We start from the raw sequence: 21,325 nt of genomic DNA, 5'->3' as shown, positions 1-21,325 counted from the left end.
TAGCAATCCAAAACAGTCCAGTGGCGCCTGAGCAGTGGGTGTTGCCTTCTGCCACACTTCCGGTGATACGAAAAACAAAAAGAACTGTGAAAATATGATGCTTAATAAATTTGTTTAGAATCAAATTATACAAAAAGTGAACGATAATATGGAGCCTTCCGTGGGCTATTGGTATTGTAAGGCTCCATTAGGTACTATAGCTATTATTAATATTGAAAATCTTCATTGATATCTTTGAAACATCACCAGAGGAAATGAATTATTGAGAGACAGTGTTTGTCTCACATCTTTGTTCGGAAGAAGATCAACCTTCGAAACGGCAAGACATTCCAGAGATCACCGTCATTTTTCTATTATTCTGTATATTATTGTTCACTTTTTGTATAATTTGATTCTAAAGAAATTTATTAAGCGTCACATTTTCACAGTTCTTTTTGTTTTTTGTATTGTCTTATGACTGTGCCAATCAATTTGACACTTCCGGTGATGTCAGGGTGTGTGGCACATGCAAATAAGCTATGCTAATGAGTTATGCTAATGAGCTCCTGCTCCTCTTTTTCTACGAAATGACCCCTGATCAACTGCATAGAATGCAATAGATATTTACCAAAGGTGACACTAAAGAAATATTTTTGACTGTATTTATCCCCAAAAGAGGAGCTGCGGTGGCTCAAGTGGTTAAGACACTGAACTGCAGGCTGGAAGGTCGGTAGTTCAGCAGTTCGAGACCTGAGTGTGCCACATGACGGAGTGAGCTTCCGTCTCTAGTTCCAGCTCCTGCCAACCTAGCAGTTCGAAAGCAAGACATTGCAAGTAGATAAATAGGTACCGCTTCGGTGGGAAGGTAACAGCGTTCCGTGCACCTTGGTGTTTAGTCATGCCGGCCACATGACCACGGAAACGTCTTCGGACAGTGCTGGCTCTTTGGCTTGGAAACGGAGATGAACACCGCAACCCTAGAGTCGGACTCGACTGGCTTTCGAGCCAGGGAGACCTTTACCTTTTTATCCCCAAAAGAGTCTTCAGATCTGGACAATAGATAAAGGGTGTTCCTTTCTGGGACCAGGCTTCCAAGAGTAATGTAATGAGGTCAAGATCTGTGCTTCCATGACCATGACCTTTTATAGGTAACCTCCAGGAGCAGGAGGAATTGTAACCACTGCTTCTGCAGAAAGATATTCCGAAGGTTCACGCACATTAGGAAGTGAACACAGCACACTCTGTTGAGTTCTTAGCATATCCCCCTCCCCCCCCCATACTTCATGAATAGAAATTCATTACTAGGGAAATGGGGGGGGGGCAAAGGGATGCACCTCCGCAGAGTATTTTAATTTTTACCCTTTCATCCTGGTTGCCAGGATAATCAGATATTGGCTGCGATTGGCTTTGGCACAGTCTGGCCACACCTCCAATTTCTCCAGAGCTATTTGTTCCGGAGAGGTATGACCAGACATGCCACCCTGTGGTCACCATGGAAAGGGCAGGCAGGAAGCTTCTTTTAAAAAAACCTCTAACGGGCACATGTGCATAACTGCTTATTTGCTAGGAGCAGATCTGCGGTTATGTGCACGTCGCTAACTGCAAAGAAAATGGTGGTTGGGGACTGGAAGCATCAGATCTCACCAAGCGGCTTGAGCATGCCAGGAAGAGATCAGACACCCGGAAATCTGCGGTGATACAAGTTCAGTTGTAAACACCGGACTTTATCTGATGTTGGGAAGTCAGGGGTGGGGTGGGGGGCCAACGGCTGAGGGACGGGAGGCAGATGTTGTCATCCGATTATGCACTTCAAATCTGGTAGGGAGCCGCCACGACATCAGAGAAACTTACCCGTCTGATCCTAGCCATTGATTATTTTAAAGGATCTTCCTTCGTGTCACGTTATTGACAGCTTTGAATCACATAATGAATGTCCCTCAAAAACCAGAGGTCATTTCGGGGGGGATCGCGGGGGATCGCAGTTCCCCCGGGTGAGGTGCAGGGGGTGGGGCACACGACGAAGCCCCGCCCCCTGCTTCCGGCTGCCCCACTTCCAGCCCTCATTCAGCCAGGAGGAGGCAGGAGAAGAGGGAGGGTAAGTTGCTTCCCCCCCGCCTCTCCCCACCCCTGCCTGCCTGGGGCCAGGGAGGGCCTTGGCGGGGCTTCCTCGCACTCCCGCCGGCCTTGCAGGTCCACCGCCGGGCCCCTGATGTCAGGGGGTGTGGCATATGCTAATGAGTTATGCTAATGAGTTCCCCTAGCTCTTTTTTTACGAAACGACCCCTGTCAAAAACCATTGCCTTTTCCAGACATTGAATGTAACAAGAGCTTATGTGGTATGGGGGTGAGAGTGTCAGACTAGGATCTGGGAGACTCGGGTTCCAATCCCCACTCTACCATGGAATCTTGCTGGGTGACCTTGAACCAGTCACTCACCCTCAGTCTAACCTACCTCACAGGATTGTTGTGGGGATAAAATGGAGGAGAGCAATGTATCTCCAGATCTACCCAGGCCATACGGAAGGAACTCCAGAAGGAAGTAACCTCCGAAGGAGCCTCATTTGACTGGTTTGCTGGTTTCCATTAAAACTGTTAAAACAACTAATGCTGCCATGGGCTAGAAAACCACTCTGATGTTTCGAGACACAAGAAAATAAGGGAATGAAAGAACCAAGAAGAATGGGCCTAGGGCCAAATGATATAACTGGCACCTTTTTTGTGGTAGAGAAACTCTCATACAATGTGACACGTCTCTGGTTAAACTGGCCATCATTGCTTGCCTTTAATTTTTTTTTCTTCTTCTACTTTTCTTTTTCCCTGCAGCAAAGCTGACAATCTTTTACTTCGCATATTGTCAGCTATGCTGCCATAAGGGTGCTGGGAACTTAATCATAGGCCCATGTGAGCCCAATTTGGATTAGGACTAGGCTGGTATAGATAAGGCTGTCCCCAGGCCCGTAGCCAAGATTTTTAAAGTTGGGGGGCATTTAAATTTCTTAGGGGGCACTGGCTAATCGTATTAAAGGAATACCTGGCTCCTTCCCCACACCTGCCCTGGGCTGGATGGGAAGTCAGAGGGCCCAGCCCTGAGATGCCCCACTGAGATGCCCGTCCTCCGTGTGTTGACTCACTGCACGGGGAAGAAGAGTGGGCATTGGCAACCCTAGCCTTGACCCTCTACTAGGGTTGCCAAGTCCTTTTCTCCTTGATATTCTACACAATGTCGTTGGACAGAAGTCATTATCCAGAATTAATTTCCAAACAAAGACCAACAGCAGCGTTAATCCTTGAGGAATCAGTAGTCGATTCTTGAAGAAGAAGAAAAAGACTTAGGGCTGCCTCCGGGATACTTTCTCAGGAGCAGGAGTCCTGGGAAGCCAGGGTAAGGGGAGGACATCCCGAAGGGCCACTCTTCTGGTTTGATTCCTCCGGACCAGGGCTATTTTTGGGCGGGAACGCACAGGAACGGAGTTCCGGCTGGCTCCTGAGTTGGCCACGCCCAGGAGGAACTCATTAGCATAATAGGCCACACCCAACAGCAGAAACTCATTAGGATTGGCTACATTAGAGGTGTGTGGCCTAACTGCTGATGTGCACGCCAGGGTGGGGTTCCTCCCAGGGCCCGATTCCGCGGTGGCGGAAATCGGGCCTCCAAAGCGGGGGATTATCCGCCCCCCGGGGGGACTTGGCAGCCCTACCCTCTACCTCCATGCAATGGTCTGGCCATCTGCAGAGTGTGACTGTGTGGAGGAAGTGGCCGTAGGTATACCTGCTCCCTGTGGTCTGTGATGCTGCTTTCAGAACATTGCTGATCATTGGGAGTAGGTGTGCACGAGGTCACTTTGTCTGCATGGTCGTGTTCCTGAGATGATCAGGAAATCACACAGAGGCAGGGGGCAGGGCTAGCATGCTAATGCCCAGGGGTCCCTGGCATCACCGGAAGTGTGTCGGAAGAGAATGGAGTCCCGGAACCTCCTCGACCACATTCTTGTTTAGAAGTTCACGAGTTTTCAATATGCAGATTGAAAACTTCGTTTCCCTCTTGAGAGTTCAGGCACCTCTTTTTCCACCCCACCCCCCCAAACCCTGATTGAGGCAACTCAAATTGTTTAAAAATTGGAAGTCAGCTTCTACGCCCTGCTAGTCTGTTGTGAATTGATAAATAAAAGCCTGAGAGCTTAACTACACATTATATTTCCTCTGAGTTCACACAATTAAACACGTATTGTGAGTTCCATGCTGGGAACTTAACCTACTCTCCCTCCCTGCATGGTTAGTCAATGCATGGGGGGGGGCATTTGTACCAGGTTACTGTGGCACATGAGGAGAGGGGACTTAGACCTTCCGCCCCATGCCATTTCCCTAATCTGAAATGGCCTGGGAAGGGGGGAAACCCTGTTTGTTCCGTTGTGGAAGCCTAGGACTTCCACATCAGTGTGCATGTGAGGCAAAAACACCCCGGGTTCCATTTTGAATTGGGGGGGAAAGGAAGGGGAAAGTGAAAGTCCCCTTTCCCCACACACTGTGGTCCCAGTCTGAGGTGGGCCTACATGTGCCTGGGAATAAGTTCCCAATTTGCAGCACAGGTTTGCTTACATGGACCCAGGGGGAAAAGCACCTTGTAGTTAGGCCCTTGAGTCATATATAATATATACAGTAAAGGTAAAGGTCTCCCTTGCTCGAAAGCCAGTCGAATCCGACTCTAGGGTTGCAGTGCTCATCTCCGTTTCCAAGCCGAAGAGCCAGCGCTGTCCGAAGACATTTCCGTGGTCATGTGGCCGGCATGACTCAACACCAAGGCGCACGGAACGCTGTTACCTTTCCACCGAAGTGGTACCTATTTATCTACTTGCAATTTCTTGCTTTCGAACTGCTAGGTTGGCAGGAGCTGGAACTAGAGACGGGAGCTCACTCCGTCATGCGGCACTCGGGTCTCGAACTGCTGAACTACTGACCCCTTCCACAGCCTGCAGTTCAGCGTCTTAACCACTTGAGCCACCGCAGCTCAATATATACAATATATATATATACAATATATACAAATATTACCCCTATTTGTCATATTGCATGGATGATGCACATTCAAGAATGGAAATTGCCTTCGACGGTTTGTCTTTATCTTAGTCTCCAGACAAAAAATTGCTAAAAAGCACTCAGAAGGCCCGACTAAGAATGCAAAGGTAAGGTAGCAACACAAGCTGTATCCACACATCGCGATCAACAGAGATTTGTCCAGGTTGGGAAGAAGCACAACTTGTTCTTATGCTTGTGCACTCCCCTCACTCATCTTCCTTCCTGTGTAGAGTGCAACTTGGGGCTTCTAAGAGTCCGATCAGACGGCTCTTTAGATCCGCGCAAGGTACGATTGCCTCACGGATCTAAAGGTCATGTCCAGACACAAACATCTGGGAAATGTCCCTCTTCTGTGGGCATCCCGTTTTGCCGCGCTTCGGAGCCGTACTTAAAAGATAGCCCTTTAAATCTGGGGTTTTCGGTTACCTGCGGGACAACTGCAGACTTTCACCCGTCTGATTGTTCCACCAGCACACAATCCTCCTGTCGGGGTGCTCTGACGTCAGACCATCCCGAGTGGGTGCCATTTTAAAAAATCTCTACACGTGCGCGGATCAACAAGGATGCACTGTCACGTCTATGCGCATGCACAATTTTTTTTTAAAAAAAACCCACCACACACTTCCTTCAACAAGGACGGGCTGTGACGCCTATGCGCATGCGCAAAATGTTTTTTTAAAGAAACCCACCGTGCATGCCTCCTTCAGTGGAGGCCATCTAGACAATCCACAACAGAGGCAGCGCGCGGTAAGGCAATTCACCAGGGGGATGTCTGGTCGTGCTACAATGGAGTAAAAAGATCGGGATAAAGTTCAAACTGGCATAATGACGGGATTAGCTGGCCGTCTGAACGCACCCTAGGACTGTGAAGCCTCAAACAAGCTCCAGTTCTCTGTAACATCTGAATGCAAAGGCAAATTGGTTCCCCCTCCCCCAAACTGGAGCTTCTAAATCTTGGTTTCATTCCATTTAACAATCTGGGTTTTACATGAGGGTGACAGAAACTCCAGTTCACAGCTAACTGGAGCTTGAATCAGGGCTTCCCAAACAAGGAAAACCTCAGTTGTGCTGTGCGTGAGAACAGAGTGAGGGCAGTGCACAACCATGGAAACAAGGCACATTCATGCCCATCGTGGAAAAACTTCTGCTTGTTATGATATCTGAATACAGCCTGTATTCTTCCTTAATTGTACTGTTCATTAATTTAAAATATGTTTAAGCTGCCCTTTGGCATATTGCTTCTAAGGGAGTTTACAAAATAAAACAAATTTAGCTGCCTAATTAAAACACAAAGTCAACAATCTAATGACCAGCAATGTTGTTAAAACAATATGAATAGCATAGTAAAATGTTCATGTTTAAAAATACAACCTCAGCAGCCTAAAAATATTTTCAAAAACCTGCCAATAAATCCTATCATCTAAAAGCATATTTTAGATTCAGCTGCTTTCTGTATTCTACCAGCGCTCACACTGTCAGTGAAAAATCAGAGCCCGTGCTAAATCAAAGTCCAAACAGCAGTCTTTCTGGCCTACAGCCTTGTCTGGTTGGTTTCTTTAGTCCATATTTTCTGACCCTCACTTATCCCAATATTTTTACTAAGATTTCTCAGACAATAAGATGGCGAGCCTCTCTAAGCCAAGTGAAGGAGTGCTTGAGCTGTCAAGGGTAGCACCAAGTCAGAGGGGCCATCAATAAGCCCAAAAGCTTGCCTTGATTTTTTTTTTAAAGATAAAAGGCTCTAGAGTTTATTCAACTGATCCTAAGGAATAACTAAGGTTCAAGGTAAATCAAGGTAAATCACAAATGCAAGAACTCATGGGCACTCAAATTGCTGAGTGGTCGGGTTAGAACAGATAAAAGGAAGTACTTCTTCACCCAAAGGGTGATTAACACATGGAATTCACTGCCACAGGAGGGGGTGGCGGCTACAAGCATGGACAGCTTCAAGAGGGAATTAGATAAGCATATGGAGCAGAGGTCCATCGGTGGCTATTAGCCACAAGGTATAGATAGGGACTCTGGGGCAAGGGATGCTCTGTATTCTTGGTGCTTGGGGGGGGGGCAACCGTGGGAGGGCTTCTAGTGTCCTGGCCCCACTGGTGGACCTCCTGATGGCACTGGTATTTTTGGCCACTGTGTGATACAGAGTGTTGGGCTGGATGGGCCATTGGCCTGATCCAACATTGGCTTCTCTTATGTTCTTAGGACAGCAGCCATTCTCCATACCTGCAGAAAACACCCAAAATCTGTCTCTTGGTGGAGAAGGGAGCAGTTTTGACTTTTTCTTGGCGGCAGGGGCCATAAGGCAGTCAGGGAATAGCCTCTCCTTGGCAGAAGGAATGGAAGGATTCTTTGTTCCTGCCTATCATTTCTAGTTCTTACTGTTCAACAAATTCAGCTTTCATATGGCCCAATTCCCAGGGAGGGGGGAAATGGGTATGTTTAGCCTGGGAAAGAGAAGGCTTAGAGGGGACATGATTGCAGTCTCCAAGTATTTGAAGGGCTGCCATGTAGAAGATGGAGCAGATCTATTCTCTCTTGCTCCGGATTGCAAGACTAGATCTAATGGGTGGAAATGACAAGGGAATCGATACCGGCTAAATATCAGGAGAAACTTCCTAACTGTAAGAGTGGTTGAGCAGTGGAACAGTCTGCCTCGGGAGGTGGTGGATGCTCCTTCGCTGGACGTTTTCAAGCGGAGGCTGGACGACCATCTTTTGGGTATGTTGTAGGGCTATCTTTTGGCTATGCTTCTGCAAAGTGCAGGGGGTTGGACTAGATGACCTGCAAGGTCCCTTCCAACTCTAACATTCTATGAGTCTATGATCTAAGGGCAGAGGGAGACAAAATCTGTTGTGTGCCAGTGGTAGCAGGAAGTATGCCACCCATTTATATCCCATATCCTGGCCTCCCCCTCAGGAGAGGGTGGAGAAGCCTTGACAGGGAAAAGCTGTTGCAGCACAAGTCTGCTTTTGACCTGTGTTGCCGGCTCCAGGATTCTGCCGATTCTGTTCCAGCACCACCTGCTTGTATCTCTCCTCCCCACCCCCCACCCCGCCCAGGAGGTATGCAGTATATATGCCAAATACAGTTCCTCTCAAAGACATTCTTCTCTGGTATGTCTTAGAGGCAGCTGCAAATGTATTGTAACAAAACATGCAGCTCTCCTATGTACTGCCTTAACATGCCAACTACGCCCTGGGAACGTACCTTCCAACATGAGATGCAGCCAAGGTTGGCAGTTTGGTGTCGTGGTTAAGTGCGCAGACTCTAATCTGGGAGAACCGGGTTTGATTCCCCACTCCTCCTCCACTTGCACCTGGCTGGATGACCTTGGGCAAGCCGTAGTTCTGATAAGAGCTGTTCTTGGGAAAGAGCAGTTTCTGCCAAGAGCTCTCTCAGCCCCAGCTACCTCACAGGGTGTCTGTTGTGGGGAGGGGAAGGGAAAGGAGTTTGTAAGCCGCTCTGAGACTCCCTTAGGTAGTGAAGGGCCGGAGGGTATAAATCCAATCTCCTCCTCCTCCTCCTCTTCTTCTTCCCCTGAAATCTGTTACCTTTACACATGCACGTTAAATCTCATGCTCAAGGTCTGTGACTGGCCACACCCAGGAACCACCCTCTCATATCCCCATATCTAGCCACAAACAACTGACTCTTATGCCCAGTGATGAAATGAGGAAATAATTTCTTGCAGATGCTGTTGGTCTTGTAGCCTCACCTCTCCTTCTTTAACCAGTTTATCCCTATTCTCTCCTTTAGTTCTGGGCCTCATCTTTAAACAGACAATTTAGATCAAGTACAATGTATTGTACCATGTAATATATTATGTATATTATCGGGAGCTAGGTGGAACATGCCTATTAATCCCATTCTACAGTCACTCCACTGGCTGCTCATCGCTTACTGGGCTTGATTTAAAGTATTGGCTACTACATACGAAACTCTTCACAGCCTTGGACCTGCATATTTGTGAGACCACGGTCGAATCTGCATTTGTCTTTCCCACCGGTGTCCCAGCCTTCTGACACCGTCTTTTAAAAAGCTGTCTACATTTGGTGTCGTTTTCACACCTCAACAGTACTAGCATACTTTTGCACATCTGCATATGTTTATCACCTTCTCATGGGGGCTCCACTGTCATTGCACCTCTGCACTGCTTTGAAAGAATCTTCTCCAAACAACATTCAAACAAGCATAGAGAAAGACGGTGTCACAGCAGCACAAAACTGATTAAAAATGCAAATGCAGATTCGACCCTCCTCTCCCCCTATACACTGCCACCACCACAGCTTCGCTCATCTGAGCAAGGGGCCAACCTGCAAATGGCCAAAATCAATGATGGCCCCGACACAGGCCATCTCCGCTGTGGCCCCCCACCTTATGGAATAGCCTGCCTGAAGCGGTTAGAAAGGCTCCTATTCTTCTGGCTTTCTGCAAACCAAGCAAAACTGAATTATTCAAGAGAGCTTTCCCACTCATGCAATAGAGTTGCGCTGTACTAAATGATTCACAAGGTTTCTTAGGTAAATTATTAGGGACTGTGAAGTTTAGCTTACTGGAAACTAGGCTCCTGCTATGTACTTTTTTGCATCATTTAAAGTGTCATGTTAACATTTGTGCTTTGCTTCAGTTCTGTTTTTAGAACTCCATGTCAGAGAGAAGATTTTCCTTTGTGTTACCTGGACGCCAGAGCCCAGTGCATTGTGTCGCTAAGGTGGTGGTGGACAGCTGGTCGGCAAGCTGCTACGTAGGAACAGGACCATTTCTTCACCAAGGGAGGTGCCTTGTTGTGGCACAATTTAGTGAGAGCACCAGTACAGCTGGTGGCATGGCAAGAGGAAGTGACAGGCGAAGCCAATGCCTGTCTTCGCCTCCGGAAACCTCGTGTGTGGCTCAGCTGGGCTTGGCTTCAGCCTGCAAAGGGTGGTGTATGATACCTGCTTGGGGCAGCAAGAGACCTTGAGTCAGACCTGGGTAGGCTGGTGTCAGAATCAACAGCAAGCAGGTCCAAACACACTCCTCAGAAAAGGCTATGTTTTATTGGAATACTGGTCTGTTGCCAAGTGGTACAGGTACATTGTCAGGAATAATGATTAATGCAAGGGGCTCAATACATATACTCTGCTGCTTCATCTAACTTTGTTGTTGTTGTTCAGTCGCACAGTCGAGTCCTACTCTTTGCAACCCCAGGGACCAGATCTCGCCAGGCCCTCCTGTCTTCCGCCGTCCTCTGAAGTTTGCTCAATTTCATGTTAGTTGCATCAATGACACTGTCTGACCATCTCATCCTTTGCCGTCCCTGTCTTCTTTGACCTTCAATCTTTCCCAGCATCAGGGTCTTCTCCAGGGAGTGCTCCCTTCTCATTGGGTGGCCAAAGTATTTGAGCTTCAGTTTCATTATCTGGCCTTCCAGGGAACAGTCAGGGTTGATTTCTTTTAGGATTGACTGATTTGATCTTCTTGCAGTCCAAGGGACTCTCAAGAGTCTTCTCCAGCACCATAGTTCAAAATAATCTATTCTTTGGCGCTCGGCCTTCTAGCTAAGCATATGAAATCCAAGCGCGCGCGGGGGAAATCTCCCGGTGGGCTGTTACATCATGAACGGGAGACTCTCCCCACCCCCCTGAGAGCAGAAATATTCACACCAATAGTGGAATTCAAGCCCTCCCTTCCCTTCAAGGTTACACTGATAGCGCTGTCTGGCGGAGCCAGTTCGCACAGGGGGGGGGGGAGAGCACCTCCCTTATGTTACCCGCAGTAGCTAAGCAAAGAAAGCATGTGCGGCTGTGCAAAAGTCGGGGACGAAAGTAAACAAAGAAAGCATGGCAGCTAGCTGACAGCTGGCAGGGGAGCAGCAACGCATGCAGGATGGGTTCCAAGGAAGGCCCTGCTTAGGGAAGGTCTAAAAGTGGGGATGCCAGCAGAAGATCGCCCCAACAAAAATTAAAATAATAGTGCTTTCCTGTACTGACAACTCAGGACCGTGTCATTTTGCTGCTAGGATGGTGGTTGATACCTGCCATCAGCAGCAGCCCACCTCCTACCATTCCAGTTTCTTTAAGGTCGAATCTGCATTTGTCTTTCCCACGAGGTGTCCCAGCCTTTTGACTCCGTCTTCAAAAAAGCTGTCTACATTTGGTGTCGTTTTCACGCCTCAAGAGTGCTAGCATACTTTTGCACGTCCACATATGTTTATCATCCTTTCGGGGCGGCTCCACTGTCATTGCACCTCCACACTGCTTTAAAAGAATCTTCTCCAAACAACATTCAGGCCCAATCTGCATTTAGCATTTGGTCAATTGTTTTACCAAACCCACACTGGAACAGAAAAAGATGCTGCTCAAAACCACATTCAACTACCCCCCCCCCCGCCAACACCGTACTGACTGCAGAGTCACCCCCCAATGGCCATAAAACAGCTATAAATCTCTTCAGACAGCCACCGTAAAACCAGAGATCAAACCAAGTGAAAGCAGCATGCAGTCTGGACACTGCCATAAAATGCGACACTCCATCAGAGTGAAAGTGGCATGCAATGTAGACGGGAATTTCTGTTCCAGTGTGGGTTTGGTATAACAGCAGAGCAAATGCTAGATGCAGACTGGGCCTCAAACAAGCATAGAGAAAGACGGTGTCACAGCAGCACGAAACCAATTTAAAAATGCAAATGCAGATTCGACCTAAGACTATCTTTGCAGCACCTCCTTCTCTTATAGCTCTCTAGACTTTTCAGCCATATCTTTGTCAACAGCAGCAGTAAATCCGAGCAATACAACAGTGCTCTGGGCACAACGACACAACATCTTGGCAAACACAGGTTCCCAAATCCAGGAGTGCCAAGACCATGTGACTGAGGGGGTGTGGGAGGATTTGCAAGGAGGAGCGGATGATGTATGGCAGGGAGGGGCGCTTGACCCCTCCCACGTCTGCTGCCTCTCCTTGGAAATGTCTCCCAAACCCGGTATCCTCCCAGCCAAATGTGCTTCCTCCTTCAGAAACCTGGCAGGGAGACCTTTTTCTTTTCTTTTTTTTAAGTATGTGGGGATTTTTAGGGAGAAGTTAAAGGGGCAAGGAAAAGGTTTAGAACTCCCTCCCCTCCCATTTCTTCCCTGCAAGTGTCCCCCGGCTCCTGGACGAATGGGAAATGAGAGGTGTTTCCTCACAGTCGCTCATTCCATCCACGTGAGCTGTGAACCAGGAACTTATGCAAGGGGGACACTTTTATTTTCAGGTCCTGCCCCCACGGCAAAATGAAAAAAAAATAAATATACTGGCCGGCCTTACAAGAATTACTGGGCTGATGTATGCAAAGTACATGGAACACTTGAAATGTGCTATATAAATGCTAATAGTGTTTCCTTACATGAAACCTAAATTATCTTTGAGCCTCTCCTCAGCTATTTATGTTAATGTCTGATCGCTGTTCTTGAGGCAGGGAAACCTTTATTATTCATGGTATAAAGCTGACTTAAGCAAAAGCTGTTTTAAGCCTGCGTGTTAATATGCTCTAAGACTGCATGGGCCCTGCAGTTTGTAAAATGGTCACTTATAACAACAAATATGTATACATGTAATGTCATTGTTAAGAACTGTACCTGAGTACTATGTGTATTCTATGTGTTTGTGTGTCCAGTGTGTGGGACACATGGAGTCAATTACACCAGGTCAGAACACCTGGTGGCCAAAGAATGGAACAGCAGCTTATTTTTTAAAAAGGGTCTGTGATATACTCATCCAGATATCCATATCCGATCCCCATAGTCCACTTGTAGCAGCAGTTGTTTTGGCCTCTGCTGGTCCCCGGCTTAGACACATGGGCAATGAGGGTGATGGAACAACTAGTGAGAAATGGTGTACAAACAGGCTGCCCCTGGAAAAATTCCCTGAGAAAAAACTCACCTCATGTTTTTAGAGGGTCAGTTCTTGCATTTGGGAATCCTAAGATGTGTTGAACCAAAAGCAGATGTGGCTACAAGAATTCTTCTTATAATTTTTAATGAAAAACCTATTTACAAAAATGACACTAGATATCTCAAGTAAGCAAACTGAGTGATGTGTCCCTAGGGTTGCTAGGTCTGTGTTGGAAAATACCTGGAGGCTTTGGGGGTGGATCCAGGAGAGGGCGGGGTTTGGGGAGGGGAGGGGCCCCAGCATGGCTCAATGCCATAGAGTCCACCCTTCAAAGCAGCCACTCTCTCCAGGGGAGCTGATCTCTGTCAGCTGGAGACCAGTTGTAAAAGTGCTAGACCTCCAGGCCCCACCTGGAGGCTGGCAACCCTATGTGTCCCATTTTAGAGGAGAAGTAAAAAACCATGATTATGAGGTTAGAATTGTAAGGGAGCTCCTTTGTGTTAAGAATGCTATAGACAGAGGGCATGTTTCGTGCATCAGTGCTGTTGCAGTAGGAAAAGCTACATGCTTTAACTAACTATTGCTGCATGCATTATGGTAATCTCAAAGGCAGAATTCCATTTCTCCCTCATCCCAATGCCCAATCTTTTCTCCCCACCCCCCAACCCAGCAAGCAAGGACCAACTATGAGAAGGGAATGGGGTGGGGGGTTTTTCTAGAAAAACTGTAATAGCAAAGCAAGAAAATGTAATAATAGTTTATATAGTGACTAGGAGTAAGGTCCGTTGTGGGAAGAACTACAATGAGCTCTAGACAGAAGCTCCAGGTGAGTGTCCCGACTGTGGCTGGTGGGGCGGCAGAGGGAAGGGGAAAATAGAGGGAGGCAAGCCGTGTTTATTTCCTTCGGCTTAGCTATAAGGCAGGGCTGTCTCAAGTCATTTTGCTGCCCCAAGTGGGTAATATGGGAGGACAGCCTCATGGTAACAGGTATGGTTCCCTCCACCCCTGACTTATGTTGATTTGGGGTTATGCAGTGGCAGCTAAGGTAGAAAAGCACCTCCTCCTGTGCCATGTCTTCTGGCTTCCAAGGGTCTGGAAAGCAGTTCCATAGCCAGTTATAGGGTTGCCAACTCTGGGTTGGGAAATACCTGTAGATTTGAGGGGTAAAGCCTGGGGGGGGCACGGTTTGGGGTGCAGAGGGACCTCAGCAGGGTATAATGCCATAGAGTCCATTGTAGGGTTGCCAAGTGATTTTTTAGCTGGAGCGGGGGACTCCCGGCTGTTGGAGAGGAGGAGATTGGATTTATACCCCGCCCTTCACTACCCAAAGGTGTCTCAGAGCGGCTTACAAACTCCTTTCCCTTCCCCTCCCCACAACAGACACCCTGTGAGGTAGGTGGGGCTGAGGCCATGCTTCAGCCCAGGACAACAATGAGACTAGGGTACTAGTCTCGCCACTGGGGGAAACCAATGGGACCAAGGCGGGATAGTATAACCCGCCAATGGGACCCGGGGGTGGTCCCCTGGTAATGTATATAGTTGGCTGGCCGGCCATTTCCTCTCTCTCTTATTGTGTATCCAATAAAGCGTGCTATGCATTCAAAGGTCGTATGTCGTTCGTTCACGCGGCTGCGCACTACACAATAGGCACGCTGGGGCGGGGCCACGTCCATCCGAGGGAAAACCATAGAGTTGCCCCGCCCCCAGCGTGCCCGGGTCACTTCCAGGTGACGTGCACATCGGGGTGGGGTTCCTCCCGGGGCCCAATCCGCTGGCGGTGGGGAACGGGCCTCTGGGGCGGGGGTTTCTCCGCCCCCTGGGCCTGGGGGGACTTGGCAAGCCTAGTCCATTGCCGAAAGCAGCCATTCTCTCCAGGGGAACTGATCTTGGAGATCTCCAGGTGCTGCCTGGAGGCTGGCAATACTAAGGGGAGGGCCAGATCTGTAGATCTGAGGGGTAGAGCCTGGGGAGGGCAGGATTTGGGGTGGGGCGGGACCTCAGTAGGGTATAATGCCATAGAATCCACGGCCCAAAGCAGCCATTGTCTCCAGGAGAACTGATCTTGGTCACCTGGATGTAATAGCTGGGAAATTTTGTTTAGGGAAAATGATGTGCTGTGGCTGGGGAACACGGTGATTTCTGGGAGATCTCCAGGCCCCACAGGGATATTGGCAACTCCAGTGATCACTTAAGGGAATATCGGGATATGTATTTTACCTCAGGACACATTGAATGACTCCCAATAGCAACAGCCAACTGTTTAGAATTAGAGGCAAAGGCCAATCAGGCCGCCTATGCAAATGACCTCTGTGTTCCGACTGGCTACTGGGGGGAGAGGAATAGCAAACTGTTTAGAATATTGGAGGTGAGACAGCTTCTGAGTGACAGCTTCTGAGTGACAGATCAGGGATCCAACTGATTTGGGAGCGTGTGGAATGTTCAGGAGAGTCCATGACCCAAACAGAATTATTAATAAGAGAGATTCATAGTTCAGAGTTCTTTGCATACATTATCACCCAAACTCCTATCTTGCTTTTGATTATCACAGAGGTCTCATCAGATAGTGGAAAGGGGGAGGGGAGGATTAAGCTTCAGATTGCCCATGTGTGTGTGTGTGTGTGTCATTATTTCAGAGCTAAGTAGGCCACAACTTAAACGTTACTTTAGAAGCATTTCCACAACACCCTTCTTAAATTTTTCTGGCTAATATAAAATGGGTCCTGAAGCCCTATCGGGCCCTCATTGTAGCAGGTTCCTGACCTCACATTCTGCCTGTCCACTCAGACAGCCATCTTGTGAATCTTCCTGCATTTGTGGTCAGCATACAATCACTGCATCCCCCCCAATAATGTTTCAGATGATTGAAGGACAGTATAATCCATGCAGAATCAGAGGTTATGAAAACACATTTAGAGAGGCCAGAGGTGACTGTGCCAGAGCTAGAAAGAAATACATGTGTCACAATGGGACACACGCCTAAACGGAGGCAACCGAAAGCACTAGAACTGTCACTGCATGTGGTTGAAAGGCTAATTAGAGGCAGGTTTTTTTTCTTTACAGCTTACATTTGCAGTGGATTTATAGAGCTCATAAAAGCGATGTCTTGTCTGCTCTGGCAGGAGGCATGTGGAGAAGAATGCAAATTAGTCAGTAAAGGCTGGGGGAGCTTTCTTTGCCATGCAAGACTATCCCACCTGTACGTATCACAGTCATCTATTCCACTGCATCCCGCTTCCAATAATGCACTTCAGGATGAAGTCGCACGGCAGAGTTTCCAGGAGCTAATGATATTTATCTCTTGATCATTTGTATAGGTGAAACTGCTGTCGCAAAGCATTCTGACACTATTTCACGCAATCATTTAACACAGAGAGACTAGCAGCTAGGGGATAAGAAGAAGAAGAAGAAGAAGAATTTGTACCCTCCGGCCCTTCACTACCCAAAGGTGTCTCAGAGCCGCTAACAAACTCCTTTCTCCTTCCCACAACAGACACCCTGTGAGGTAGGTGGGGCTGAGAGAGCTCTGACAGAAACTGCTCTTTTTCAAGGACAGCTCTTATCAGAACCATGGCTTGCCCAAGGTCATCCAGCCAGGTGCAAGCGGAGGAGGAGAAGAAGAAGAGACTGGATTTATACCCCACCCTTCACTACCCAAAGGTGTCTCAGAGCGGCTTACAAACCAAACTGGCTGAGGTCTCTGTGAGAAAGGTGGGCTGTAAATGAAGCAGATAAATAAAACAAATATTAAAACATTTCTACTCCCCAATGGTATAATAAATTCTGGGAATGGTAGTTCTCTGACAAACTTTGGATATCCATCAGATAATTGTAAACACTTGTAACAATGCTACAGTTGGCTTCGGAAAAGCTATGAAAATCAGTCTACCAGAATTAACATCTCAGGCTCTGTTCTGGACACTTGCCACCCTAGATTTTAGGCCCCTGTTCTACTGCTGCTCGATCTATGGAAGTCTGGCGGGCTTGGGTATCTGGAGGCTTTCCTGTTACAGCGATCCTCACTGTATGTGACTTTGGGGAAGTACTGACGTAATAAATGGTTTGTCTGTATTGTCCTAGAGAGGATCATACTATCCCGTGCTTCCTTGGTTTCTGGCTAAAGGAACAAAAATAGACTGAGATTTCCCTCACCAGAATTATACAGATGGCTGGCTTACCAAATGTTTGTATGCCTACCACTTCGCAAATGTTTCATGCATTCATTCCAACCAAACTGGCTGAGGTCTCTGTGAGAAAGGTGGGCTGTAAATGAAGCAGATAAATAAAACAAATATTAAAACATTTCTACTCCCCAATGGTATAATAAATTCTGGGAATGGTAGTTCTCTGACAAACTTTGGATATCCATCAGATAATTGTAAACACTTGTAACAATGCTACAGTTGGCTTCGGAAAAGCTATGAAAATCAGTCTACCAGAATTAACATCTCAGGCTCTGTTCTGGACACTTGCCACCCTAGATTTTAGGCCCCTGTTCTACTGCTGCTCAATCTATGGAAGTCTGGCGGGCTTGGGTATCTGGAGGCTTTCCTGTTACAGTGATCCTCACTGTATGTGACTTTGGGGAAGTATAGACGTAGTAAATGGTTTGTCTGTATTGTCCTAGAGAGGATCATACTATCCCGTGCTTCCTTGGTTTCTGGCTAAATGAACAAAAATATGCTGAGGTTTCCCTCACCAGAATTATACAGTTCGCAAATGTTTCATGCATTCATTCCAAAACTGTGACAGAGCGCATCCTAAGATGGTTTAAGAGTACTTCGAGCACAGAACCTGAAATCCACAAATGCACAGCTGAATTCCAGTCATTCCAGAATTTGGCAGTAACCATGTCCTGCAGAGCTGGCTTACAGATCTGAGGCCAGGAGGAACTTGGCAAAGTCCTTGTTTGCGTGCATCCTTCTTGTGTGCTTGGTATCTTTATCCAATAGGACAAGATTTATGGTTTTAAGTGAACTGTCTAATTTTAGAACACTCTATTCAGGCTCTTTCTTTCTAAGAGTAATATTTTTCAGTGATCTAAGGGTGACAAGGTGAACATAAAAAGTTAGATGTGACGAAAAGGATGCCTTGATCACCTGATATCTGACCGGTCATTTTATCTCTGTAGGCTGCATCCTGTGATGAGCAAACAGAAGTGCGATGTCCGGGCCCCTCTTTTCGACCGCTCCTTTTGTTTGTCAGTTATGTAAGAAGTTATTCTTAAATGATACGACGTTTGTAAGAGTATAAAGCTCTTCTCCATTCTCATGTCAAACAGCGTCTCAACATTCCTCCCAAAAATAGAGGTTCCACTTAGCTCTGATGGCGAAAGCCATTGACAGACGTATCCCCCCCACGAATTTGTCTAATCATGTTAAAAGTCTAATGGCCATTGCCGCACCTTACAATAGTGATCATAACTTGATGTGTATGTTATATGAAGATGTCTTCATATACCACATCTGATTTTACATGATAGGAATTATGTCTAGAATACTGAGATTCCTATGTAGCTACTCCATTTACGGCTTATTTGGGATTTTAGCCCACGTTCGGATCCAACACCACCAGGCATACACACTCAAAACAGGATCACTCACACAAATCGTACATTGCTAGAGAATATCCTTGTGGAATGAGACTCTCATCACGCCTATCACTTCTCTTTTTGCAGGTAGCCACGATGGCAGATCTCGGCCTTTCCTCTTTTCGTCTGCAGATCGCAAGTCATATCCAGATCCCCAAAATATCAGATACTTTGTACTTGGCAGGTGGCCAAGAGACACATGTCATTCAATCCTGTCCTGGTTTCAGCAGCAGTAAAGTCCACTGAGTTTAGTGTGCCTTATCCCCAAACTGAATTGCAGCCCTAGTCCCGTTTCACAAAATATTCCCAAGCAGCCTATACATTCCCCAGCGAAGCACAAACTTATGACCGCACATCTCATCAGAACGAGAGGGAGGGACTGCTGGAGCAAGGGCCCAGCACCAGTGTTCCCTCTAAGCTGAGTTAGTGTGAGCTAGCTCACAGTTTTTTAGCCTCCAGCTCACAGATTTTTGTCTTAGCTCAGGAAGGACGGCTCCAGAGCAAACTAATTTATGCAGTAGCCAAATCGCTGGCTCACAGCTTTAATGCCAGTTGCTCACAAAGTAGAAGTTTTGCACACAAGACTCCACAGCTTAGAGGGAACATTGCCCAGCACTCCAGCATTTATGTACAAAACCCCAAGACCAGCTGCCTTAATTCTGACAGATTAAGAGAAAGCAAGAACTCAAAGGGAGAGAGAGATGGAAACGTACAGAGCTTGGCAACCTTGACCGCTTGTTCCCCTGTAGCATCCTCTTGGTGCTGATGGAGGCAGCTTCTCACGTGCCTGAGCCCAGGGCTGTCGAGGTCCAGAGGCTGCCAACGGGGCAGATATTTCCGTCTTCAGGCAGCTGGGACAATTAAACTTGCTCCGTTTGGTAACTCCTGGTGCTACTACAAGCTGGATTAGGCTGGGCTAGGAGCTGAAAACTAGCCCCACCCACTGAAGTTGCCTAACCAGTTGATGTTCTTTTGTTGTCAATTAAAAAAAAAAAAAATTAAATAGCCCCAAAGAGCTTCTCACGTGCCTGAGCCCAGGGCTGTCGAGGTCCAGAGGCTGCCAACGGGGCAGATATTTCCGTCTTCAGGCAGCTGGGACAATTAAACTTGCTCCGTTTGGTAACTCCTGGTGCTACTACAAGCTGGATTAGGCTGGGCTAGGAGCTGAAAACTAGCCCCACCCACTGAAGTTGCCTAACCAGTTGATGTTCTTTTGTTGTCAATTAAAAAAAAAAAATTAAATAGCCCCAAAGACAAGTTTGTACTTTCTGGGGCCGTTGTGATGAAGCTCGTTTTGCAGATCAGCCGCAACAGCTGGCTGCTGGGTGAGGAAGTGCTGTCTGTAGTCTGAGCTGCTGGCAGCCAACTGAGCCATGGCGAGGCTACAGGGCGGAAGAGGATGAGAGGGCTACCTGCACACCTTGAGCCAACCTTCCCTTCCAGAGCTGCCTCGATGTATAGCTCAGGTTGCAGTAGGGTTGCCAGCCTCCAGGCGGGCCCTGGGGGATCTCCCGCTTTTACAACAGATCTCCAGCTGACAGAGATCAGCTCCCCTGGAGGAAATGGCTGCTTTGAAGGGTGGGCTCCGTGGCGTCGTACCCTGCCGAGGCCCCTCCCCTCCCCAAACCCCGCCCTCTCCCGGATCCACCCCCAAAGTCTCCAGGTATTTCCCAACCCGGACCTGGCAGCCCTAGGTTTCAGCCGTTGCTTAGCAGGGCAGGAGATTGTTTCAGATAAATAAATATCATACCAGATTAAAAAGGGTGTGAATCAGAGCCACAGCATCAGAACTAAAAGGCTTTCCCTTCACTCGCTAAATTGTCTCGCTGGGTGGGGTGACTGCCTGGCTTAACTTTCCGCCCGCCCATAGACCTTTTGTCTTCATTCTCTTTATTTCATTGTGCTTCTGTTCCTGTCTTGCTTCTTTTTATCCCTGTTCTGCAGGGACACCGTTTCATTTGGCAAAGAGGTTTTTTCAAGCGGTCATGGTGGTGCGGAGAGAAGATTTAAAAAAAATACAATTCCCTGATGCATTTAAGATTAAATTGCAAAAAAAGAAAGAAAGGAATTTTAAGAACATTGATTTTGTTTACTTGGTTAAGACGCTGAAGTGCAGGCTGTGGAAGGTCAGTAGTTCAGCAGTTCGAGACCCGGGTGCTGCATGACGGAGTGAGCTCCCATCTCTAGTTCCAGCTCCTGCCAACCTTGCAGTTCGAAAGCAAGAAATTGCAAGTAGGTAAATAGGTACCACTTCGGTGGGAAGGTCACAGCGTTCCGTGCACCTTGGTGTTTAGTCATGCCGGCCACATGACCATGGAAACGTCTTCAGAAAGCGCTGGCTCTTCGGCTTGGAAACGGAGATGAGCACCGCAACCCTAGAGTCGGATTCGACTGGCTTTCGAGCAAGGGAACCTTTACCTTTACCTTTTACCTGAGAAATTTTATCTCAAGGTCCCATTTAGGAGGCTGTGGGGCAAAGTGATGCCTGCCAACCCCGTTGTCGTTTTGAGAGGCCATAGCCAAGCTCTCCCTAGGGCCTCAAAATAGGCGACAGTGGCTGAACCCGAAGTCCCGTCTATGTATCACATGACTGTGATGAGGCACTGAACAATGGCCACGTCTCCTGTGCACATGGTACAGAGGGCTGGGCATTTGCCGAAGATGAATCGGCAGGCATAAGTGACAAGAAGCAGAATGGATGATTGAATGAATGGGGGGTGGGGAAAAGAAGATCTATAATCAGTAATAATTATTGCTTGGCTCCTAAGGGTGTGGATGGCATGAAGAGAAATCGGCTGAGATATCTGCTGAATAGCATCCTCAAAGATCACC

General features: G+C 47.6%; 1 protein-coding gene across 1 annotated transcript in view; it reads right to left on the bottom strand.

Moving 5' to 3' along the window:
* PKP3 (plakophilin 3) overlaps positions 1–19,416 on the bottom strand; it is a 126,291-nt gene extending 106,875 nt beyond the window's left edge. The window contains exon 1 of the mRNA XM_015420707.1: positions 19,207–19,416. Within this exon, the coding sequence (XP_015276193.1) occupies positions 19,207–19,245 (39 nt within the window). The 5' untranslated portion in view covers positions 19,246–19,416. The remainder of the gene's footprint in view (positions 1–19,206) is intronic.
* Between the last annotated feature and the right edge of the window lie 1,909 nt (positions 19,417–21,325).

The sequence above is a fragment of the Gekko japonicus genome, unplaced genomic scaffold, assembly GCF_001447785.1.
Source record: "Gekko japonicus isolate JY-2015 unplaced genomic scaffold, Gekko_japonicus_V1.1 scaffold1322, whole genome shotgun sequence".
Classification (NCBI taxonomy): Eukaryota; Metazoa; Chordata; class Lepidosauria; order Squamata; family Gekkonidae; genus Gekko; species Gekko japonicus.
This window is presented reverse-complemented; position numbering and strand designations above follow the sequence as displayed.